The following is a 25,609-nucleotide window of genomic DNA, read 5'->3' as shown; positions in this document are numbered from 1 at the left end:
CATCCAATATAACAGAGACCATGGGATTCACCCAGTGATTCCTGCATCAAGCCCATATCTTGTGGTTGAGGTAGAATGTAGTTTTAAGGCATCTAATTTTGTTTTATTATTGTGTGTGGCTGCTATAGCACTTCCAGATCCCAGTCAGGGATCAAGACCCCATTGTTCTAGGCTCAGTAGAAACAATACAAAAGCAGCCGTTGCCCCAGAATGCTCACAGTCTAGGATTTAGACAATATTTAACCTTGTCTACACTAGAAAATTGTATCACTTTAACAATACCAATGTAGTTAAAAGGGACACAATTCCTCTAGTGTGGACATAGTTATATCGGCATAACTGTGCTTTTACCGGCATAGCTTATTCCCTTATGAGAAGGGGAATAAAGTACAAACTGCTAAGATAACTTGATATTGGTATAGCTGTCAAGTATCAGAGGGGTAGCCGTGTTAGTCTGGATCTGTAAAAGCAGCAAAGAATCCTGTGGCACCTTATAGACTAACAGACATATTGGAGCATGAGCTGACGAAGTGGGTATTCACCCATGAAAGCTCATGCTCCAATACATCTGTTAGTCTATAAGGTGCCACAGGACTCGTTGTTGCTTGGTATAGCTGTGTCCACACTGGGGGTTGTGCTGGTAAAAATCACACCTCTAAATGAAATAGATAGACCAGTACAGAAGCTGTCTGTAGTCCAGGCCTTTAGGCAGGGGCTATTTGTTTGTCATGCAACATCTGTACAATGCCTAGCACAGCGGTGCCCTGATCCATGACACACAGCAGGAGCGTGAACAGACAACTGGTGGAGAGGACAAAGTGGCCTCCAATGGCCAGGACTGTGTTTTATTAATGCAGCCTCACAGATTTCAACTCTCCCGGTGCCAACAATTGTGGGTTTTATTTTATTTTTCTGAGGAGTGAGTCCGACAGAGTTAGATTTCTCTTTCTCATCGCTCAGGGCCGTGAGCAGATTTTGTGTTTGGGTTGGCAAATGTGCCTGATGTTTTTTTGCAAGGCTGGCTTAGCTACTCGACAAGCTTTGGAACCCAAATTGGCTTGCATCACTGGCACACGCAGAGCCCCACTGACCCCTTTGGGCACCTCTAGGGAGAGTAAAGCAGGCAACGTATGGTCCCATGCGAAGAGATTGCTGCCTCCAGGGTAGTTGAGCACCAGTGGGAGACAAATTTGAGGGGGAGGGGCCTAAGGTGTATCAGATAAATGGGGGCAAGGGGTAAAATGGACTGAGCCCTAGGCTTACTTGGTCCTGCCACAGTACAGAAGCAACAAAGAGTCCTGTGACACCTTATAGACTAACAGAAATTTTGGAGCATAAGTTTTCGTGGGTGAATACCCACTTTGTCAGATGCATGTCATCTGATAAAGTGAGTATTCACCCACAAAAGCTTATGCTCCAAAACTTCTGTTAGTCTATAAGGTGCCACAGGACTCTCTGTCGCTTTTCACAGATCCAGACTAACACAGCTACCCCTCTGATACAGTACAGGAACCTAGAGTCAATGATGTCTCAATGTCCCTTCCAGCTCTACAGTTCTATGATTCTAACATCCCTCCTTCATCATAGAATCATAGAATATCAGGGTTGGAAGGGACCTCAGGAGGTCATCTAGTCCAACCCCCTGCTCGAAGCAGGACCAACCCCAACTAAACCATCCCAGCCAGGGCTTTGTCAAGCTGGGCCTTAAAAACCTCTAAGGATGGAGATTCCACCACCTCCCTAGGTAACCAATTCCAGTGCTTCACCACCCTCCTAGTGAGAAAGTTTTTCCTAATATCCAACCTAGATCTCCCACACTGCAACTTGAGACCATTGCTCTTTGTTCTGTCATCTGCCGCCACTGAGAACAGCCTAGCTCCATCCTCTTTAAAAACCCCCTTCAGGTAGTTGAAGGCTGCTATCAAATCCCTCTCTCACTCTTCTGTTCTGCAGACTAAATAAGCCCAGTTCCCTCAGCCTCTCCTCATAAGACATGTGCTCCAGCTCCATTATCGTTTTCATTGCCCTCCGCTGGACTCTCTCCAATTTGTCCCCATCATTTCTGCAGTGGGGGGCCCAAAGCTGGACACAGTACTCCATATGTGGCCTCACCGGTGCCGAATAGAGGAGAATAATGACTTTTCTTGGCCTGCTGGCAATGCTCCTACTAATGCATGCCTTTGTCTGGGTGGGTTTGGCCCCTGTTTCTGGCACAGCCCTTCTTGAGCCAGGCTGAGGCCTTTAGATCTTGTATTTCATGCCTAGATGCCATGGTGATTGGCAGACAGATGCGTTCTGTAGGGGAAAGCAGTTTGCCTTCCTCCCAGGCATCGAGTCTCAGCTGCAGACTGGCTGGACTGAGAAGCTGGTTCAGTACAGCAGTCTAATTTACCAAGTCCTGTGTCTCCCTGCTTCCCTTGCTCTTCCAGAGTCCCTCCTCTGTTTCTTCATTGGCTGGTGTTCGGGGATGGGGAGGGGGGCTTATTACAGGTCTTAAATTACTATTCAGGCCAAATGCCCATTGAAGTTGATGGACTACATCCTGACTGGTTCTGTGCTAGCCCAGCACAAATTTCGCCCTAACAGGGACTGAATAAAGACCTAGAGCCAGGTTGTCCCAGAGAGAGAAGAGATGGAAAAGAAGTAGACATTTACCTCTTCTCGAGTCACCTCTGGGTCCCCCAGCCTGGGCCAGGGTAGGATTAGTCCCCGAGGTGTTGTTATCAATGAGGTTTGTAATGCATTTGCTTAGCACTGACAGCACAGCAGGCTCTGCGCAATGCCTCCAGAATATGCACTCCTCACCCTAAGGTGCTTACGACTTCAGTTAGACCAAGCATGCAATCTGGACCCAAGCCATGGACTGTCTGGGGAACGGGAGGGCTGGTTTCCCAGTGGCACTGTGGCGAATATGGCGTACCCTGTAGCGATTATATATTAGCCTGGTTATTGGGATGGTGTTTTCTGCATGGACATTTTGATCTGAGCGTTTCTCACACGGGTCAGGCAGGAAGGAGGAGGTGGCTTGTGATGGTCACTATCACTCCCACTTAAAAGTCATTATGGGACAATGCCGAGCGATTAGCTCCAGTTGCTCTTGCTTGATCTCCTTTGAGCCTTCAGGACTAGTTTAGCCAGGAGAGGCCAAAACCCACCAACCCTGGAATAAACCTTCTGAGGAGCAGAAAACCTTGGCAAGGTTTAAAAAGGGGTGCGTGAGGGAACCAGATTGAGCCTGTGGGGTGTTTGAGGAAATAGGACCTGCTTTGGTCACCCATAGTGGGATGGCAGAACTTAGATAAGGGCTCGTCCACACGTGAGAGTTATTCTGGATTAATAAGGTAGGGTGTGAATTTGAGGTGGAATTCCTGAATAGCTCCTTGTAAGCTCTAAATTAGACACGCACGAAGGCTGGCTGTTGATTTCAAATCCCTTTTTCTCTCATGCTTTGTTCCAGCTGCTAAATAAAAAATCCTATGTTTAAGGTGGCTGTTGGCCGCTATACCTGGTCATAGGTTCCCCAAGCCCAGTGGGGCCTGCAGGATGGGAAGTGGTTTGTGTAAGCAGCACAGTGTTCCTAGCTCCTGACCTAAGAGTGGAAGAATTGCAAGATCCCACCCTGAGATGAGGGCAAGAGGTCCAAAACCTGCTGTAGGTGCACTCAGAGAGACCAGTCAGGGAGACAGAGGGGCAACCATCCAGCCCGCCTTGTGTTTGGGACACGTGCATCAGTACGTGCTCAACAGAGCTGGGCGGGAAATGGTTTTCCTGTCCTGCAACAGTGTTTGAGATTTCAAAAAAAGCTCCTGTGATGCACTGGGACAAAGCTGAGGTCTTTTCAAATTTTTTCAGAAAATATACAGGGAGAGAGACCTCAGAATAAGCCAGTGGTTAGGGTGTTCAGCCAGTGTATGAGAGGCACTGGTTTAAATCCCTGCTCTGCCTCATTCAGATAAAGGAGTTGAAATCAGTTGTATCGCATTGCAGGGAAGTGCCCAAACCGGAAGGCTATTGGCTACGCCCTGGTGGGGCCCTGTCTCTCACTTTGACAAACATTCCATCCTGGACCTGAGCAACCATCTCAAAGAATGTTTCCTTTCCCACGTAAATATTCAGTTTTGACGAATCAGCATTCTCCTGTGAAGCGCCACTTCGGCGAAAATCTCCTGACCAACTGGAGCTCGCCCATCCCGTTTGAAATGACTCAAGAGAAACTGATGCTGCTTTCCCTTAGTTCGAGTCCTTGCTCGCACCCTCTTTACAGGGCTCACAAAATTACCACTCTGCATGTTGTTATGCTTCTTATTTGTATTGCCGAAGGGGCTACAGGGCCCAGTCAGTGACTAAAGCCTGTTGTATTCAGTGCTGAACAAATAAACAGAGAGAGAGACTAGTTCCTGCCCCAGAGAGCTTCTGATCTAGGATTACAACAAGATGCAACTGGTGGATAAATAGACAAATAGGAGGGATGGAGGAGCCAGCAGTTGCACAAGATGGAGCCATGGCATAACTGCTTTTTGCACCTGATTCTCAGGCGGTGTAACTTTGCATAGCTCCATTGCAGTCAATGGGCCAGATCCCCAGGTAGTGCACATCGACTGGAACCCCATTGAAGCCAATGTCCTTTTATACCTGCTGAGGCTCGGCCTCACATTTCTTCCTGGTTTAGAGCCCTGCTTTATTCAAAAGGTGCAGTGCTAAATAGCAGGCTGATTTCATTTATGGGGCTCTGCCAATGGAGCAAAGCTGATTTATACCGGTTAGGGATTGGGCCCATTGATACCAATGGAGTGATGCCAGTTTAACACAGTTGGAGCTCTATCCCGTTGTTTTAAATTCCTGAAAACCAAAGCTAGGACAGGGTGAAATCTACCACACCACCTAGGAGATCTCTGCATCTCTGCACCAGTTCAGTAGGGCCTCATCTATCCTGCCCTGGTTCCCCTGGCTGGACACCTGCAGCGGCAAGAAGATGTGTGATTGCCGCATGCCCTGACTGCAGAGGGAAAGGCGCTCACACACACTGGGACCCCTCTGTAGATCGGGGCAGCCATGCTGAGTCCCTGAATGGCAGAGGCCAGTTCTGAGTACTCACCCCACATCCCCACCAAGATCAACGAGGTGAATGCTGGTTGCTGGAGTCCCATCGGGCCGGGTCTCTCCCTCCTCCACCCCGTCTGAATCTGCGAGCTTGAGGCTGAGCAAGCGGGCGTTTGCACCCCAACCGGCTCTGCTACCTGGCACGGGGAAGGGGAGGGGGCCGGGAGGAAGAGGCTGCTTTTCCTCCCTCTGTGGTTCTCTGCGTCACGGCGCTGAGTTGAAGCCCAGCCTGCCAGCTTCCTTAACAGAGCCTATCGAGCACAAGAGAGGCTCAGAGGTCTCGCAGTAAGGTTCATGCTCATGCCTCCTCAGAGCCGGTACCCCCAAGGCCCGAGCACATGAATTCCCAGGGCAGGGGGAGCACTGTGTGTGTCACGAGTGTAGACTGTGTATCTGAGGAGCACACACGCCCCTCTGAGCATCAGGGAACGGTCCCACAATAAGAGGCTGGGCTCCCATTGGAGGGGAGCAGGGCACAACACAGTCCAGGGCTGAATAAACCTAGGGGAAGAATCCTCCTCTCACTCTAGGAGATGGGGACTCTGTCCGAGGTCAGGGACTGGGGTCCCACTGGAGTGATCAGTGTAGGAGCCCCGAGCCCCCCCAACTGAATCACCATGGAGATTGAATTCCTCTCAGAACTGAGGGACAGTGGTGGGATTCCACTGAGCAGGGAATACAGAGGGGGGACACCCAGATATGGGGGTGAGGAAGGGACTATGGGTGCCAGGGGAGACTAAAGATTTAAAAGTGCCAGATCCCCAGCTGGCGTCAATCAGCTTTAGCTCCATTGGAATCAAAGGGCCAGATCCCCATTGGGTGTAAATCAGTGTTACTCTATGGGAGTCAGTAAGCCAGCTCCTCAGCTGGTATAAATCAGCCTTGCACTCTCAGAGTAAAAGGGGCCAGCTGGTGTAAATCAGTGTCGCTCTATTGGAGTCTATGCTCCACATCTTGCAAAAGTGTATACCAGCATCGCCCCTGTTAAGGATCTGGCCCTTGTTGTCAGTGGAAGAGCCATGGCTGAGGAGATACTGATGTGGTTTTTACGTAACGCCCAGCCCCGACAGAAATAACCCTATCCATTTCAATAATAACCTCCCCTTGTCCCTGAGGCGGTGTGTTTTTTTCTCCCTGCTATATTTACTCTCTTATCTCCGCCTGTGGTCGCCGTTTGAGGTGAGAAAGTTTTCTGCTCAGTGGCAGGAAATTTGCAGCCAAACGCGCGGTGCAGCAAAAGTCCCAGAGCGGGGAGTGAACGGCGCCCCCACTGCTCAGTGCCGGCTCGCTGCTATCTGCACAGCGGAGACACTCGGCGGGGACAGGACCCTGCAGGCACATGCATGAAAACCAGCACCGTTATCTGCACAGGGCCACTGCAGCAACTGACGCACGGCGGCAGTTTAGCTTCATCTTGATGATTGCGCACCAGTCCCCTCCCCTGTGCACTGCCAAAGGTCACTGAGGCGTTGCTTACCTGCGCCGCCTCGACTGGCACCAGGAACTGGCTTTCAAATGGCAGCTTCTGAGAAACGGGCACGCAGAATTCCTGCCCTGTGTTAAATGAGAAGTGAACCCCAGCGGGGCAAGTCGGGCAGTTCCTGGAGACGTCCGAGACTCACACGGAATCCGGTTCATGTGTCCATGATTTCTATAGCCTGGGGCTAAACACAGGGGCCAGGTCCTTGCTGGTGTAAATCAGCATTGACACAAATTAAGCAATGTTGATTTATGCCAGCTGAGGCTCTGGCCGTGGACTCCAGTGGAGCTATGGCTGATTTACCCTGACTGCAGATCTGGCCCATTGATTCAATGTAGAGGTGTTTTTTTACACGAAGCTGGGGATCTGGCCCATTGACACCAATGAGGCTATGGCTGATTTACCCCAGCTGGGATCTGGCCCTTTGACTCCAATGAGCCTATGGCTGATTTACACCAGCTGAGGATGTGACCTATTGACTCCAGTGAGGCTATGGCTGATTTACACCAGCTGGCACCCATGCTGCCAAGGCCCCCAGGACTGAGACAGAAGCTCAGTCTCCAGGGCCTGTTCAGCCCTTGGCTTCTCTGAGAAGGTTGCTAACAGCTGGCTTTGGGCTTGATCAAAGGCCGTTGGGGCCAGTGGGATTCTGTCCATTGACTCTGGCCCGGCCTGCCCGCCATGGACCTGCACTGGGTCTCCCGGTTAATTTCACATGGGGTCATTGGGGGAATGCATCCTGCAGGTACAAACCTCGGTCTCCCATTCACACTGCAATCCCAGGGGCAGCTCTTCTGACTCACGCTGTGACATGGGCATTGGGCCGATCCATTCTACCACACACTCCCCAGGGCACAGATCACCCCAGAGACACCCCTCTGCCCCCGCACCCTGAGAAGGGCACAGATTGCTATTGCCTGTAAGGAGAGTGGAGTTGGGGGAGGGCGATCAATCATCCCCTAATTAATTTTCTGGAATTCAGCTCAAGTACGTTAATAAAGGAGGTCATTTCCCATCCACCAGCCAGCACTTCCACTGCAGGGAGAATTGCCCATCCATTCCTGGGTGCTAAGGCCACTGGGGTGTGTTCCAGGTTCTCAGAGGACACCCCTCATCAACTGGCGTGGGCATTGCGCCCTGGCTGGAGAGAGCAGGATATGACCCCAGGCAGTGTCTGTTTTAATTGTCTCCTCTCCTAGCTCCTTTGCCTTCACAGCTCTTGCCCCACTTCCCTCTGCCCTGATCCTGCTTCCAGTGCAGGCTCCAATTCCTTCGCCCCCATGATACAGAGATCTAGGCATGCTGAGCAGGGCTGAAATCAATGCCCTTACCACAGGGAAGGAGTGGGCCCAATGGGCCCGATTCTGATCTTGTATGCACAGATAGGGCATGATTCTGCTTGCACAGCAGCTTTTCTCATGTGCAGGGGACTGGATTTTCAATGGTAAACGTGGGATTAAGAATCAAGCATATGGGACCAGATCCTCATTGGGTATAAATGGGCATAACCCCCCTCCCCCAAGCTTCAATGGAGCGACAGTAATTTACACCAGCTGCAGATCTGACCCCTTGAAGGGCACAAGGGTGTACCCACAATCCCCCACCTCCATGACATCCTGGTGGCAGTGCTCCAATATGTGTCCCGGGTGCCCTGCTCTCACCACATGCTTCATCCCTTTCGGGCATTTCCTGCAGTCACAACTATTGACAGGCTAAAGATTTTCCATGACACAAGAGGAAGTTTGCTTGCACGGGCTGGGTGTGCAGTACATGCCTGTCAGCCAGCAAGGTAACAAGCTGGGGTTTGGAGGAGGAGGACAGAGAGAGCTTGATATGGAGCTGCAGGAGGCACAGCCCTGCTCAGTGCCTCCGGCTCCTGAGGCCAAAGCAGATGTGAAGTGGCACCTTGGAGAGGTTCCAGCGAGGTAAATAACATTTTGAGCTTATGCCTCTCTGCTCCTTTTGCTTCTCTCCCCTACCCGGATCTCCTCAGAAAGCAGAGCCAGGCCCTGCCACCCCACAGCCTGGGAAAAACCTGCCGGGGTGGGGACAGGGAGGAGATTGTCCAGCCTGGCAGCTATGTAGGCCCAGAAACATCCTGTTCCCAGGAATGGTAGGGAGTGCTGGCCTGCGGTGTGACCCAGGCTCTCCAGCCCCACCGGCGTCAGAAGGGCCACGGGGGATATCCCTCGTGGTTCGATTCTGGGGCTATCTGCATAGAGGGCTGGGACACCGGCGCCGAGGGGCTGTCCCGGTCTAGCACTGCTCCTGCCCAGTCCCAAGTAGAATGGCTGCAGAGCACCTAAGCCGGATGTTGCTGACTACATCCGCTGCTTCATGACTGCGGGGCAATTCCGGTCTCCCCACCCCATCCGTCCTGCAGCTGGGTTGCTCCGCTCCAGCATGGAAGGTGTGGCTGAGGTACAGCTGTACTCGGGCTATTCCCAGCTTCAGCAATGGGCATCTGAACATACATTAGAGCGGCCATACTGAGGGCCAGATTGGTGCCAGCCTACAAAAGACGGAAATATAAAATCTGAGGGGTAATTTCACAAGTAGTGGAAGATCACAGAGAAAAGCCTGTTGCCTTTGTGTCTAGCTCTATGCAGAATGTAGCTTTGCTCAGGTTGACATGGATGTTCCGAGTTTAGTCTGGGGAGCTAAAAAGTGTAACCGCTCTGTGGATAGGAAGCGATTTCCTTTGGTCACAGACCTTCAGCCTCCAGTTTCAATGAACAACCAGCAGAGTGCAGCTCGGACGATGGCTGCAGCTTGGTTACAGATGGGCAGGGTTCTTGGGTGCTCACTGGTCGGAGATCAAGTTTGAAAGCACCAGCTGCCAGCCCAGCACTGCAGAACAGGCTGCTGCTGGAGCTAGCGGATGGAAGGCCAGCTTTGCCAAGCAATTTAGGCCCCTAAAGATGCAGCTGGATGCCTGTGGGATTGCCAAAAGCCCCAAAGCAGGGTAGGCGCCTAAGTCCCATTAAAACCCTTTGTAGGGTTCACCAGTTGTGCACTTTAAATCCACCTTTGGCCCCCAGGCTGGGCCTGGGCTGAGGGCAGCTGGGCCAGAGCAGAGAGTCTAGGCTAGGCCATATTGCAATGCCATAGAAGCACAAGGCAGAAGGGTGAAGGTTACCAGTGCAGCCTGACCATGCTTTGACTGCAGTTGTTATTGCTACATGGGACAGACGAGATAAAAAGCAGGAGCTTCCCTCCCTAGGGCTCTGCAGACCGGGCCATCGCACGGGGCAATTCTATAGCCTAGACACGACGACCTGTGCCAATCTACCTTAGCAGAACCCCTCCCTTCTCCAAGTCTTAGAAGCTGCAGAGCTCCCTCCCTCCCGTGAAACCTCCTGGGTATATTGGGAGCAATCCCCATCCCTTTCTGACCCTCCGCCAGCCCGCCTGTCCCGTCTGTGCATGGCTCGTTCTGCACGGGCATAGAGTATCAGAGGGGTAGCCATGTTAGTCTGGATCTGTAAAAGCAGTAAAGAGCCTTGTGGCACCTTATAGACTAACAGACATATTGGAGCATGAGCTTTCGTGGGTGAATACCCACTTCATCTATAAGGTGCCACAGGACTCTTTGCTGCTTCTGCACGGGCATGTGCGACCTGGGCCTCCGGTGTTATCTGAGCTGGAATTGAGTGAAAAAACCTGTGCCAAACACACTGGGTATGAGCAGCATGGAGAGAGAAGGGAGCAGTCGGGAGGTCTGATCCCAGGCTGGGAGCCCGGGGCTTCCTGCAGTGTGAATGAGGGGACAAGATAGATCTACCCCTGCCGCCCTCGGACAAGTCAGTTAGGGCTGGCAGTTAGCAGGTAACCCCCAGTCCAGGAAGAAGTTAAAGCAGACTGGAGTGGGAGAGGGAGTTCCTGCCCCATCAGCCCAAGGAGGAGGGGGAGAGTGGAGGCCTAGGGAGAGGACAGGGAGCTGTGTTCCCCTTCACCCCTGTATTTAGGGATCTAAATAAGTGGCCATGCGGTCAGAGGTGCTACAGCCCCAACCGCCCCCACTGGCTTCTGTAACTGATTGCACACTCAGCGCTGGCGTTCATTCGAGTCCATCCCCGCCAGAATAAAAGCCCAGGGGCCATGCACATGTGAGATGGTGTAAGGCAGACCCCCTGCACTCCACAGTCTCCCCTCAGACCTGATTGAGATTGTGTGTGAGGGCGCAGCACTTCCACGCCAAGGAAACAGACAAAAGTGCAACTGAAAGCAGGGAGCAGGCTGCTCGGCCTTGCCCCCACATGGGAGAGGCTTCCCCTGGCTGGGGCACTCCTCTGTCCCAGTTCTTCAGCACCAGCAAGCCCCTGGACTGGGGAAGATTGTGTTAGAGGGGATGAATCTAAGTGGGATAGGACCAAATCCATTCCTCGGGGTAACTTCCCTGAAGTCAGTGGAGTTACCCTGGGCAGAGTTTTGTCTCAGAGAGTCTAATAACATGATTAGCGATTGTTATTATTTCCTGTAGTGCCAAAAAAACCCATGAGAAATCCGGGGCCTGTTGTCCTAGGCGCTGCGCGCACACATACACACTAAGAGACGGTCCCTGCCCTGAAGCACCGACATTCTAACTGGACAAGACAAAGGAAGCGTTGTTATCCCCACATGGGAAATGGAGGCCCAGAGAGACTTAATGATTTGCCCTGGGTCACACAGAGAGTCTGGGGCAGAGCCAGGAACTGAACCCCAAGTCCGAGGGGAAGGTGTGTGTGTCACCCATTGTCACGCCTTCTAGACTGACCTGAGACTTTCTCAAACTTGCTCTGCGTTCAGCCCAGTGTCTGTATTTCAATGTCTGCTGAAACGGGACAGATCCTGCTCTCACTGCCATGTGAACACAGAGTAAATCCAGATTAACTGCATTGACATCAATGGGGTTACTCTTGGTTTACACCAGGGCAACCAAGAACATGATCCACTCTCTCCCGCTTCCGTTTCTAGCTCTCTGGAGCTCAGGGCCTTGTTTGAAGTTAAGAGAAAGTCTCAAAACACATCTAACTCTGTGGAGTCCTACTAAGGTTTGTCTACACTACAAGTGCTATGGTGGCACTGCTGTACTTAGAGACACTTGCTTAGAAGGGGATTTTCCATCGCTGTAGTAAATCCAGCCCCCTTGAGAGGCAGTAGCTAGACTAGCAGAAGAAACCTCCCAGTGTTTAGACAGGGATTTAGGTCGGCTTAACTATGTTGCTCAGGGTGTGAATTTTTCAAATCCCTGAGCAACATAGCTAGGTTGCCCTAACTTTTAGGTGTAGCCCAGGCCCTAGAGATGGAAACAATCTGTTATCTTCAATGCAATCCCTTGGGGTCTGGTGCAGGCTTGTCTCCCACACTGGGCCAGATTCTTGGGGTCAATGGGTGAAGCTCCATGAAGCCACTGTAATGGGCCGTGGAGACCCAACTCCCCTCTGGCTCCTTATCTGTGGCCCTCCAGAATAGGGCTGAGACCTACGCCTTACTCCCCTGGTGGCCTTGGGAAATTGTTTCACCTCCCTGCCTGTCTGTTTGCCATCATTATATATGAAGACACAGGCCCTGCCCCTAAGAGTGTACATGCTAAATAGCCAGCAACAGATGAAGGGAGAGAGGAAGGGGATGTAACGTTCAAGCAAAGTGATTGCGGTCTTGTGAAATCGAGCTATCTGTGTTTGTACGTATGCCCATCCATCACCATCATAGCTGTACGACAGATGTTGTAATCCATCTTTCTTTCTTCCCTCCTAAGGGACAACACACACCAGAGTGGAAGAATGGTAAAACAATGAAACAGCACCCATGGGCCAAACTCAGATCTGGTGGAAGTAGCTTCAGTGGGGTTTGCATGTAAAGGACAGCAGAATTTGCCTCTGTGGGACAGATACTGAGCTAGTGTAAATCAGTGTCACTCTATTGATGTCAGTCAATTTGGATCAACTGGGGATCTGGCCCATTGATCCCAATGGAGCTATGCTGGATTGACACCAGCTGGGGATCTGGCCCATTGATCCCAATGGAGCTGTGGCCAATTTAAACCATTTGGGGATCCATCCCTGTAAAATTAGTGCCACGTTCCAATGGGACGCAGCTTTAGTTCCTTCGAGGGAAGGCAGAGGCTGTTTTCTGCCCTAATGTTCTCACTGCATTGCTGCTATCTCTATCTGATCTGTTGCTGAACTGCCTTTTATGAAGAAACAGAAAACCGTCACAATTGGGCTCAAACCCTTTGATCTCTGCAATGCATGAAGCATCTTAGCCTGCCTGCTGTGTCATTCTCGTCCTTCTCACACACCCCTTTTCCTAATAAATGAAATAGTTAATGACAGCTGCAGAAATCTCCAAACAAATCTTTCGCTCCCACTTCCTTGGCTGGGTCTAAATATAGCAGCAGCTGCAGCCACTCTAATGAAATCCAGTGGGGTTGCTGGGGTGATGGCTGCTCACAAATCATCCTACCAACAAATCAAATCAGCAAAAATCCAAGACAGCACAACACAGGGCTCGGTGCCACAGCCTGAAGCCCACTGACTTCAGTGGGAAAGGCTGCAGGATTGGGACCCTTTATTCAGCTCTTTTGAAGTTGGGATCTGGCAGTTTCTATACAGCCACAGTTCCAAATTTGACTCTTAAGACCTTTGTCTGGCTGCAAGGAGACCAGGGAGCACAGTTAAAACATGGGCTGGTCCAATCGGATGCACATCACATTGTTAGTTGTTGCCAGATCCCTTGACACTGTGGAAATGACCTTGGTAAGCTGGGCTTTAGCCTCAGTAAATGGGGTGGAGGTGAAAGTTCTAGCTCTGGGGAATATGAATGGATTAATTCTATTAGTCCAGAAAATCAGGGCCGAAGGAAACTCCAAGAGCTGATGCTAAAAGTTGATCCTCACAGGACATGGAGGAGATGCTTTTTTATTTGGGTCATAGAATCATGGAATCATGGAAGATTAGGGTTGGAAGAGACCTCAGGAGGCCATCTAGTCCAGCCCCCTGCTGGTTTGTTGGATACAATGACTGATGCAATGAACGGAAGATCAGACCCAGTACCATGGAGGAAGGAGGTGATGGGGATACTCGCTCAGCGCAAGCACCCCATCAACGTGATACCAGACACCTCTGTGTTCTTGCTGAACCAGGGTGCAGTATCCAGCCTAACTCACGAAAGACACCCCCCTCCCCAGCCTCTGCTTAAACCAAAACCCATCAGAGGAAAAAAATAAAAAAGGCCTTGTGGAGAGCAGTGAAAAGCATTGGGAAACACACGTAGACCCCTCCTGACAAGGGTGACAAGATTAAGACATCTCTATTAGCATGGAGAGCAAAGACAACTCCCCTAGCCTCATCTGCCTGAGAGATGGGACAGGGAGACATCTCAATTTACATACAGAATGGAGAACAGAGAACCACACTGAACTCTGGGACTAGAAAAAGCAGGGAAACACTGCATCGTGGGAATCTCTGCTCCAGATGCTAATGAACCTATTCCTGCACACACCCAGCTTAGCAGTTATCAAACCAATTCTAGTAATAAATCCTTTATTAATGACCAACACCAACTAAATCATCCCAGCCAGGGCTTTGTCAAGCCGGGCCTTAAAAACCTCTAAGGAAGGAGATTCCACCACCTCCCTAGGAAACCCATTCCAGTGCTTCACCACCCTCCTAATGAAAAAGTTTTTCCTAATATCCAACCTAGACCTCTCCCACTGCAACTTGAGACCATTGCTCCTTGTTCTGCCATCTGCCACCACTGAGAATAAGCCAAGCTCCATCCTGATTTGTTTTTCATGTGTTCAGTGGAAACGGATTCATGGGGAGGATCCCTGACTGGTGTAAATCAACATTGAAGTCAAGGGTTTGTACACCAGCCTGACCTATTAGAAGCGAAATGAGAGAAAACCTCCCACCTTCGTATCAGGACCGTATAGAACACTGAAGTTAGGGCCCGATCCTGAGGGAGTCAGGGCTTCCTTGACTTTAAAGGCAGGTGCCGGTGATCGACACGTGTTGGGATCGGGCCCTTCGAGTATTAAACAGAGAGGAGTTGTTACTGCACAGTCATGCCTAAGCTATTCACATAATGACTGACGGGTGTTAGTAACGCCACTGACCCCAAAGGAGTTTGCAGCAGCAGTGTGCTTCGGGGATGCTGCTGTTTTTGCACGCCTGTGGGCGGTGGGCGTGCGGGGATTGATTCTTTGCAGCAGCAACTGCTTTGCCGCAGGAAGTGGCTCATGACAAACCCAAGCTGCAAGAGGTTTTTAACGATGCAAAGCCTGCAGAATTGGGGACAGATTTCCCCCCACCCACGCTTGCTCCCCTTTCCCCTCAGCTCTTTCTTCAAGCCCGGCTGAGTGACAGAGTCACCGAACTTAGAAAGACGGGGAATAGATCCTCTGGGGTGAGTTTGTCTACCCACCAGAATCAATGGGTTTGTTCCCGCGCTCATCCAGTGCTTTGGCGGTTCTAGAGTTAAATTACTCTGAAGGGGAAAGTGTTTGCTGGAAAAAGAAAAAAAATTAGATCCTCAGCAGATGTAAACTGACACAGCTCTGTGGAAATCCATAGGTGTTATGGGGTAGATATATATACAGCCAGGCTGGTTTGATCCTCTGTACTTCAGTTGTACACCTGGTAACGCCACCAAAATCGGTGGACCTGCACCCATTTATGCCAGCCAAGGATCTGGCCCACTGACTCCAATGGATTTATGATAATTTGAACCAGCCAGGGATCTGGCCCTAAATCTATCAGGGGTTTTGTAAGAAGGCAGGTCAGTTCCAGAAATGCTGATGTATCCAAGTGCTCCTCAGAGCCTGATCCAACAACAAAACGGACAGACACCTAATCACGATGGCCCTAATTCTCCTCTTGCCTATTTTGGTGTAAAATGGGAGTAACTGGTGTAAAGCCAGAGTAATTTGCACCAATGAGAAGCTGGTGCAAGTGAGTGAACGTCCAGGGCCTGATTTTGCCCTGCGGTCCACCACTTTTACACTGGGGTAACACCATGGAATCCAGTGTGAAACTGGAGTCATACAATAGACTGCCAGACTCACACTGTATCTAGCTGCTCTCTGAGACGCTCGGCTGGCAGCCCTTACTCATGTGAGCAAGCTCAATAAGTTGGACTTTGCTCTCACTTACACCAATGCAGGACAGGAGGGCCTGATTCTGAGCTTAGTTGGTGTAAAGCCAGATTGGCATGACTGGGTCAACTCCCCAGCTGGTGTAAATCGGCAGAGCCCCATTTAAATCAACAGAGCGACATGCGACAATGACATACATCAGCTGGGGATCTGGCCCACTGATGCCAACAGCCTTACTCCAGATTTATACTAGTATAACTGAGCTCACACATTGGACTCATTGACTTCAGTTGGACTGAGTCCAGAATAAGAGTCCTTATTCTTATTTTGATAACAGGCTGCGTGGGTGATTGATTCACAAATGCTGTTCTCTGAATTTTTAATAGGTTTAGTGAAAGCCTAATCTCAAACTTGGAAGCTTAAATTCATAATTTTGCTGGACACTAAAAATTACAGACACACTCAAGATACTGGATTTATGGCTCATTATAACAATCTGTAACCTCCTAATCCTGCTTTGTCCTGAAACTGCAGAGGTCACCTTGAATGGTCTCTTACAAGGTATTAACTACTTGTGCTAAACAATCTGTCCCACCTGGTATTTAGCTGTGACACTCTGAGTACCTTTCCTAGCCCTGAAGAAGAACTCAGCATAAGCTCAAAAGCATGTCCTTTTCACCAGTAAAAGATATAAGCTCACTCTCCTTGTCTCTTTACTGTGTTTAGATCATTTGATCATCTTACTCTGATAGAGCTGTTACCCTCCGAATTTTGTACTGATTTGGGTACCAGCCCATCAAAGCCAGTGGGTCTTTTGCCTGAGTAAGGACTGCACAACTATGTCTCGTTTACAATTCCTTTGTTTATTTATGCATTGAGCCTCTTGGTCCAGATTAGAGCTGGATAAATAATTTGTAACAACTTCTTCAATGATTTTTGCCTATTTTCCTGTTCACAGTTTTCTGCAGATAGATGGTGAAATTCTCAGAGGTGCTTATTAGCTCCAATCTCATTCATGAGTGTCTTCAGCAAACAAGCCTCAGACTGCAGGTGAAATGAGCATTGCAAAGATTCAAAAGGAGTAAAACTTACACCCACCTATGTGAGGGATAATTAACCCTTTAGCACCAGGCTTATACATCGATGTCTCACTTCAGCCCTGCACAAAGGTGAGTTTCATACATTTAGATGCCTATATAAACACCTGATCAACATTTTTCAGCTGAGTTTATCCCTCTTCCCCCATCAGAAAATATGGTTGTGTTGAAATTAATGTCTTCCACGGGAAGATGTCAGTTCAGATGTGATTTTTTTGATTTTCTGATAGGGAAAATCAAAATGAAAGAATTCATTTTGAATCACCATTTCAAGATTAAATGAATTTTTCATTTTTGATATGTTGATTCAAACTGAAAAAAATTCATTTTGAAAGGTGGATTTGACTCAAATTTAGCTGCAACTTAATATGTAGTTTTGCTTCAGTTTTTGGAAACAAAATTTTTGGGGAGCGTTATTTCCAATTGTGGGGTTTTCAGGGTTATTCCCCCCCTTTGACCCTCTATTTTATCCCAGCTTCACCCCTGTAATAAGGAGTAAAGGGTAAGAATGTGTGTGAAAATGGGGGAAAGTCAATTTTTCACACCTTTTCTTTTTTACTATTTTCCACCTGGAAAAAATTGGCAAACACTAAGAAAGTAGGTTTCCCGCTACTTTTCATGTTCTTACTATTTCAAATTTTTCCAGTGGAAAAAAGGGTGAAAAATAAAAAAGGAAAAGAAAGTGGGAAAATATACCCCCAAATCCTCAAATATGAAATGGAAATAAAAATCTTTCTATTTCCATAAACAGTAGTTTTGAGTCTAAATGTAAATTCCTGTGGAAAACCCAAAATGTTTTCATTTGAAACAAATTTGAATGGTGATTTTTCCTGAAGAAAATTGTTTCATTTTCTAGTTACATAGTCAAACCATGTTTATCCTTTCTGATCCCTTATTGGTTAGTTCAGAGTACATTACTAACCACAAAATCCTAAGTAATTCCCAATTTCTCTGTTATTGGAATAGTTATATACACTTGGGGTGGATACTTGAAAATTCAAGTGAAACACTCGTTTGGTAACTATTGGAGCTAGCAAAACTCTAACATTTTAATGTTGTTCCTACTTTATAATAAGGGGACATTCATAAATAGTTTATACAATTAAATACTTAATAGATCCCATAAGCATATTAGAGATATGAGTAGCATGTGTTAGAGATGGCTGTAAGTATATCAGTCACTCTATATTACAAGCAATCGATAAAGCTAGAGTGAGCAAATGTTTGTACTAAAAGGTCAAATCGAAATGTCCTTTCAAAGTCATTAATAATTTTCAGTGCTAGTCACACGGAGCATGCCCAGACCAAAAGAATTGCTTGCTTTTTTTCTTGTGCTCCACTCTGCGTCAGTGACGCTTGAATTATTGGTTTGCCCTAATTATCATCTAGAAATGCTGGAAACACATATTTTCTGTATTTATACCCTGCAGCTATGGCATTGCCTTTTTATGGACCGTCTGAAAGCTGGATCTGTTACAGTTTTCAAGTCAACACTGAAAAGGTTTGTGTTCAGTTGTGCAGTTCAAGTAGTTTAAGTCCAAAATTCAGCTTTGGTTCAGAATAAGTGTTTTGCAAACCCCTGTATTAATAGCAATGTTCTCACAAGGCAAAAAGAACCAAAACAAACCACTTCATTGAAAACAGGATATTTTTGCCTTAACTTTCCCCAGCAGTGTTTTCAACCAGCCTAAACAGCGTGATATACTAGCTATGCCAAATGCACAGTGAAATCAATGAAAAACTGATGTCCTCTTTTCATGGTAAACAGAGTGAAAAGCAAAAATTAAACCAACAGACTAAAAGGTGAATAATGAACTGAATATTTTAAATGTCTGTAGTTGGAATAATGCAAGATCCTAGTAAGGAAATGGGCCAGATTTTCAGATGGTGTAACAAACCAGCTCCATTGATTTCCATAAAGGTATGTCAGTTTACACCAGCTGGGGCTCTGGCCCCAGAAATATTTAAACAACTCATTCTGTAAATGTCTGAGGGGACCTCTGAAACCTGGAATATTTGGAGTTCCACAAACCACTGGAAGTTAGGAGCTTGAATACCTTTGTGGATCCGGGCCCAGGTGAACAAAATTCACTTTGGATATGAATTTCAGAGTTGGAGAGTTAATACAAACGTTAGGTGAGCTGAAATCCAGTTAACCAGGGTTTGGATAAGGTTTTACCTTATATGGGTTTGAATGTTACAGTGTCCCTTTCAACTGGGTTTGAAATGCAGATCAGCGTAGCCTTTTATTTCTTCGGGTGAATGGTGCACTTATGCATTATGTGATATTATTGTTATATCTTTGTTGAGCCTGCTCCTCATTTACACGAAGGCAACTTTATACTGCTCTTGCCACATAAAGAGGCCTTAAAGTGAGTGAAGAGCAACCTTAGTGTAAATAGGAATGAGGCCCATTAGTTGTGATCACTACATTTCTCCTGGTGCCTGGGAGCAACGGTAAAATAGATTTTGGTCTTGATGTCTCTCTTTCAGAACCTGAATCCGACCTGGGCTTGAAGAGCTACGTAGACTAGGGAGCTGGCGAGTTGATTCCAGTCACAGCGGAATTTGGATCCCCTCTTCAAAGAGCAGTCTGAGACCACATCTTCAGCTAGTATAAATTAGTGCAGCTCTATTAAAGTCAATGGAGATATATGGGTTTACCCCAGCTGGGGATCTGGCCTGAGATTTAGGTTTGATGATGCTTTCAGTGCTTCTCTGAAATGGGGACGTAATGACGTTGGTGCTAACAAATGTGTGTGTTGATTTTATGATTGGAAAAATTTGACATTTATTGGTAAAAGTCAGTAAACACTGATTTCACTGCACACACACACACCAATGAAAAAATATTTTAATTGATAATAACAAACGGGCAGATAAGCAAAGTAAAGAAAATGCTGCTTGAAAACTTATTGGGGCATATTTCATTTGTAAATGGTGACAGAGAAACAAGGTGGGAGAGGTAATATTTTTTATTAGACCAACTTCTGTTGGTGAAAGAGACAAATATTTGCACTGTAAAAAAAGAAGAAATAGTATTTTTCAATTCACTTCCTACAAGTACCATAGTGCAATCTCCATTGTGAAAGTGTGACTTATAAATGTAGAATTATTTTTTGTTACATAACTGCACTCAAAAGCAAAAAATGTAAAACTTCAGAGCCTACGAGTCCACTCAGTCATACTTCTTGTTCAGCCAATTTCTAAGACAAACAAGTTTGTTTACATTTACAGGAGATAATGCTGCCCACTTCTTATTTACAATGTTACCTAAAAGTGAGAACAGGCATTCGCATGGCACTGTTGTAATATAAATTCAGCACTGTACACTATGTATTCTGTGTTGTAATTGAAATCAATATATTTAAAAATGTAGAAAAACATCCAAAAATATTTATAATAAATATGAACTGGTATTCTATTATTAGTAGTGCTATTAATTGTGACTATTTTTTAAGCTAGTTAATTTGTTTTGCATTAATCATGAGTTAACTGTGATTAATTGACAACCCTATTATAAACCTTTAGCTTTTTGAATCTAAACATCTACTGTCATAAATAATTATGTGACCCCCCATTGTCTGAATCCCCCATTATTTTCTGCAAGTGTGAAAATTTTAAATGAATAAGTCAGAAAAAATTCTTAGAAATGAGCATCGATGTTATCTGTCAAAATTATAAACAAAAAAAGGAATTCTGCCACAGCTAAATATTGAGTGGTGTTAGTATTTTTTATTATTTGTATATCCATCTGATTCAGCATTTAACTCCCGATTTACATCACTGTGAATGAGAGGAGAATCAGCCCCATGATCAAAGTTCGGGTTGGGGTTAAGGTTAGGATTACAGTTAGATGACTGTTATGCAGATAGCAAGGCAAACGTTACCTGACTGTGTTGGTGTCTGTATGGGATCAATGGCTATTAAATCATCATCCAATAAAATGTACTAACAGGTACAGGAGAAAGGTCAGAGCATGGCCTGGGGAGGGAGAGTTTGCCTCCTTTGTCACCAACAAGGTCTCAGCCTCTGTCCTCTAAGCACCTGACAAACTGGGATCTTTCTAAATCTTTGCCACAAATAAGCACCACAATTTCAAGGGTTTGAGGAGAATTTTGCCATCCATCCATCCCATCTCATCCACCCATCCCACTCCATCCCGTCTATCCCATTTCATGAGACAAGGTGGGGGAGGTAGGTCTTCTTGTAAGCTCAAAAGCTTGTCTCTCTCAACTACAGAAGTTGCTCCAATGAAAGGTATTACCTCACCCACCTTGTCTCTCTAATATCTTGGGACCAACACGGCTACAACATCACTGCATATCCCATTTAATCTCATCTATCCTTCCCCTCACCCTCAGCCTATCCAGCAATTCATCCATCCATCTGTTCCACCCCATGTCATTTCATCCACCCATCCCTTCCCAGTCCAGCTGATCATTCCATTTGATCTCATCTGTCCATCCATCCATCCTACCTATTCACCCCATCCACCCTGCCATTCTTTCTTTCTTTTTCTTTTTCTTCACTGCAGGCTGCTTCAGCTTTGTTGCTATTCTGGTGCTTCCTCTAGCTTTGCGGTGTAGGGCAAAATCTCCTTTGTTCTGGGGCTGCCAGACCCTCTTTGCGTTGGTAAACAGCTGAAGGATGTGGCAGAGAGTGAATTTTCCACTAAGGCTGGTTTGAACTGGTCCCGTCAAGGTAGGTCTCCCTCGTTTACCCTCCACATCGCCTCTTCCCATCCCCCTCCGCTCCCGCCCTGCAGAGCAACCCCAGTGAGTGTCAGTGCTTCAAAACAGCTTGACGGGGAGAAGGGTCTAAGCAAGAGGAAATGAACTCCTCTCCCAGCACACGCAACAGGGGGATGGTACCACCGGGGACGGAAATGGAAACCCACAGATGGCGCTGATAAAAGAGCTGAGGGCATGGAGAGGGGAGATCCATATCAGGGCTTAGGTTTCCAGTGGAAACAGCTCCCTTGGCCTGCTGCACTGTGATGTATTCTGCTGGGTGTGTAGTGTCATGTGCTCAGATGCCATGGTGATGGGGCTGGTGGAGAATCCTGGACAGAGAGCGAGCTGGTCACTGATTCTAATGCACTGCATGGTACTTTGCTGTATTGCACTTGACTGCAGTGCACTAACATGCACCGCCTTAAGGCGAATATGGTGTTGCTATCAAGGGGCTTTGTGTGCCACCTGTCATAGTTAAGGCTGCAGAACAGTTTCCATTCTAACCCCTGATTAATCCTAACTACTCCTGTACAGTAGATGTCTTCAGTGAGAGCCCCACAGGTGTCAAGGGGCGTTAACTTATATGCTTATAAAGGGAGCAGCAAGTGACACCGTCCCCCCTAATAGCAGGGAACAGAGAAAGATAGAACATGATCCACTATCTGGAAGGTGAAGCTAGACAAATTCAGATTGCGATTAAGGAATTCATTTTAAAGTGAGAGTAATTAGCCACTGGAACAATTCGCTAAGGGTCGGGGTGGATTCTCCATCACTGACAATTTGTAAATGAAAATTGGATGTTTGTCTATAAGATCTGCTCTAGGGATTATTTTGGGGGAATGTCTGTGTTATACGGGAGGTCAGCGCAGCGGGGTGGGATAAGGCAGGCTGCCTGCCTGTCCTAGCACCGTGCTGTGCATGCCCTGGAAGCAGCCAGCAGGTCTGGTTCCTAGGCAGGGGGGTCAGGAGGCTCCACGTGCTGCTCTTGCCCACAGGCATCCTAACCCTACACAATGTGAGAACTAGTCTGTGATCCTGGAAATACAGGCCATGCTCTAATGTGGCAGATGCATGTGAGGAGAGGTGGGGGTGGTCAGAGTTAAGGTTACACACTGAACCTTCATGTTGGTATAGCTTTGCCATGTAATGCAGTTTTCTGTACTGGATCCTGTATTACAGGGTACTGTCTTGTAGATCAGTGCGTTTGATGGTATATATGGGAAAACATATTCACCCTCTGCCCTGGATTAGAACACTAGAATGTGGTGCAATAGAACACATTACTGTGCAACATAACTTTTCAGTTCATTGGCTTGCACTATGCTGCAGTGTATTGCGATGCTTTTGATCATAATCCATTATAATGCAGTACACTAGGTGCTTTTAACGTGTATTGTGGCAGGCTGTAGTGCACTGCATTGTATTGCAGTTCTGCTTGCTTCCCCGGCTAGTAAAGTTTGGAAAGGAATGAGATTAGGTTTCTACATGTGGACTGGAAGGATTTTAAACAGCATGGCTACAAGCAAAGGGCTGAGGCTGCACTGACATATTTCTTACAGCCTCTGCAAGTATCAGTTCAACTGCTGGCCTTTTTGCCATGTCCTTCAATCCTGCTTGGGGCAGATAGACACCATGGGGTTAAAGCACCAACGGATAGGGGAGGGGAACGGAGCTCACACCTGGCAGAACAGCAGTGATAGGAGGTTAAGGGTACAATGCCAATCTAGGCTCAGCCTTAGGGTGTGAAAGCAGAAAAGGGATGTTGCTTTTTCTTAGCTTGGCCTGTAGATGGCAGGAACAGCTGAGGGAATTTCTGACTTTCATGCTTCTTCTGAGAGGCCTTGATCCTATCCCTTTGAAGTTGATTGGATAGACTCCCACTGAGTTCAATGGGCTTTAGATCAGCCCCTAAGTTGCTAACTCCAGAAATGTGCAGCGAGATCACCTAGGAGCTGGGGAGGAGGGGACCCCTCCAGGGCAGGGTTAGTTCTGTAGACTCATGGTAGAGCCAGAGCAATGCCAACCAGGGGGTTAACCCTTTGAAGTGTTGAGTGCCCTCAATTCCCATGGGTCCCAGAGAGAGATGAGAGGGCTCAGCAGCCCACGCACCTTGCTTGTTTGGACCCTGGAGGTGCTAAGATGATCCATCCGCTGATCAACATGAGAGTCTGGGTCTCCTTATTGTCCCTAGTCAGGCACAGAATCGACCAAGCTTCTGCATGGCACAGCACAGCACAGCACAGCACACGATTATACACGCTGGCCGGCGGGCGACAGTGAAAGGGGAAACCGCATCCTGTGACGGTTACACAATGACTGGGGAGAGGGGGGGGCTTTGTGTGTCTATGTGGAGGGGGATAGAGACAAGGTAAAAACCAGCAGTGCACATTTCATTGTCTCCTAAATGTTCAGTGCATCGCTGGTAAAGGTGACTCTGCTCTCTGATAACCTATGTTTTCCCCTGTAATACTGCACCTATGCTTTGCATTTAATAAAGGGAAAGGCTAGAAATGGATCTGTGTGTTGGCAACGAGTCCTTGTTTGTTGAATTGGGACCCATCTTCTGGTTCCTTGTCATTTAACACTCATTTTGGTATTTCATTTCCGTGGGGTGAGGGGGATGGAATTTGAGGAAAAAGAAAACCATGGTTAAATGCTTGGGAACAACCTGAGTGCTATCAATCAATTTAGTAACAGTCCACCATGAACAAAGTCCTTCTGTCCTTAACCATGGTATTCTTAACTCAGGCAACCTTTGCTGTGCACATCCTAGGCCAGATCTCTGGTGATGGCTGAGCTATGCACAGCACTATTGGGTGGAGGGATAAGAAAAGGTGGCTCTAAGCCATCTTTCCGCTCCAGTGATCCTGGGACCAGCTGCTGGTTGTGGGGGGTTGTTTAAGCCCCTTGTGTAGCTTGGAGCAGCATAAGGGCTGCTCTAAATGACATCAGTAAGCAGGGCTGTCCCTATGGGGCTGCGGGGCCCAGGATATAGGCGCTGAGGTTCTATCTGCTGAGGGGTGCTCCCCCTGGCTCCACCCAGGCCTTGCCCCCCTTCCATGCCTTCCCCCAAGTCTCCACCCCTGCCATGCCTCTTCCCACCAAGTTCCACCCCCTCCCTCGAGTGGACTGTGCCCTTGCTCATCTCCCACCCCTAGCACCTCCAGTTGCCACAAAACAGCTGATTGGTGGTAGGCGCTGGGAGGGAGAGGAGGTGCTGATTGATGGGTCCCGCAGGCGGGCAGGAGGCACTAGGAGGAAGGGGAGGCTGGTAGAGAGGCTCCTCCTCAGTCTCCCCCCTCACCTGCCTGTCTCCCACCTCACCTCCCTGCCCACCTCCTTACAAAGCACGGGCCCCCACAAAGCATGGGGCCCAGGGCTGTTGCCCTGATTTGCCATACCCTAGGGACGGCTCTGCCAGTAAAAATGGTCCTCTACAGAGGCTACTGGTCCTACTGTCTCCTATTGCTATCAAGACCGCTCCGTACCTCTAACATGGGGATCAGGTGGAGAGGAGCTGGCATGGTTGATACTTTGCCACCTGGGGTTTTCCTTATAGTACATGTATCCCTAGCTCCTCCTTTAAGGCAGTTTCTGGCTTCTTTGCCTTGTCTGAGCAGCGCAAAGGGCCAGCAATCTGGCTCATAGCATTCCAAACAGCTTTGGATAATGGTGCCACCATAAACCAAAAATGTCCAATAGGAGTAGTGAGGTTATTTCACTTCTGTAGCTGGCACTGTCCAACTGTTGCTGGAATAATGGATCCAGTTCTGGTGCCCACAATTCAAGACAGATATTGATAAATTGGAGAAGGTGCAGAGACAAGCCACAAGGATGATTAAAGAATTAGAAAACCTGTCTTATAGCGATTAAGCTCCTTGAGTCAATCTATTTAGCTTAACAAAGAGTTAAGGAGTGACTTGATTACAGACTACAAGTATCTACATGTGGAACTAATATTTAATAATGGCCTATTCAGTCTAGCAGATAAAAGTATAACATGATCTGATGGCTGGAAGCTGAAGCTGAATAAATTCAAACTGGAAATAAGATGTAAATTTTTAACAATTAGAAATCAACCACTAGAACAATTTAGCAAGGGCTGGGGTGGATTCTC

At 47.7% G+C, this 25,609-nt stretch overlaps 1 protein-coding gene and 1 long non-coding RNA gene across 3 annotated transcripts in view; one reads left to right on the top strand and one right to left on the bottom strand.

Moving 5' to 3' along the window:
• The window catches only part of CD5 (CD5 molecule), a 32,621-nt gene extending 27,374 nt beyond the window's left edge, over positions 1-5,247 (bottom strand). For both annotated transcript variants that reach the window (XM_050956273.1, XM_050956274.1), the window contains exon 1: positions 5,096-5,247. In XM_050956273.1, coding sequence (XP_050812230.1) covers positions 5,096-5,147 — 52 coding nt within the window. In that variant the 5' untranslated portion in view covers positions 5,148-5,247. The remainder of the gene's footprint in view (positions 1-5,095) is intronic.
• A 3,131-nt stretch (positions 5,248-8,378) lies between these two features.
• LOC127052674 (uncharacterized) lies at positions 8,379-20,113 on the top strand. Its single transcript, XR_007774855.1, has 3 exons — positions 8,379-8,505; positions 18,187-18,257; positions 19,250-20,113. It is a non-coding gene; the product is annotated as an uncharacterized LOC127052674 (long non-coding RNA).
• The last annotated feature ends 5,496 nt before the right edge of the window (positions 20,114-25,609 follow it).

Source organism: Gopherus flavomarginatus, chromosome 5 (assembly GCF_025201925.1).
Source record: "Gopherus flavomarginatus isolate rGopFla2 chromosome 5, rGopFla2.mat.asm, whole genome shotgun sequence".
Lineage (NCBI taxonomy): Eukaryota > Metazoa > Chordata > Testudines > Testudinidae > Gopherus > Gopherus flavomarginatus.
Note: the sequence above shows the minus strand (reverse complement) of the source record. Positions and strands in the feature narration are given on the sequence as shown.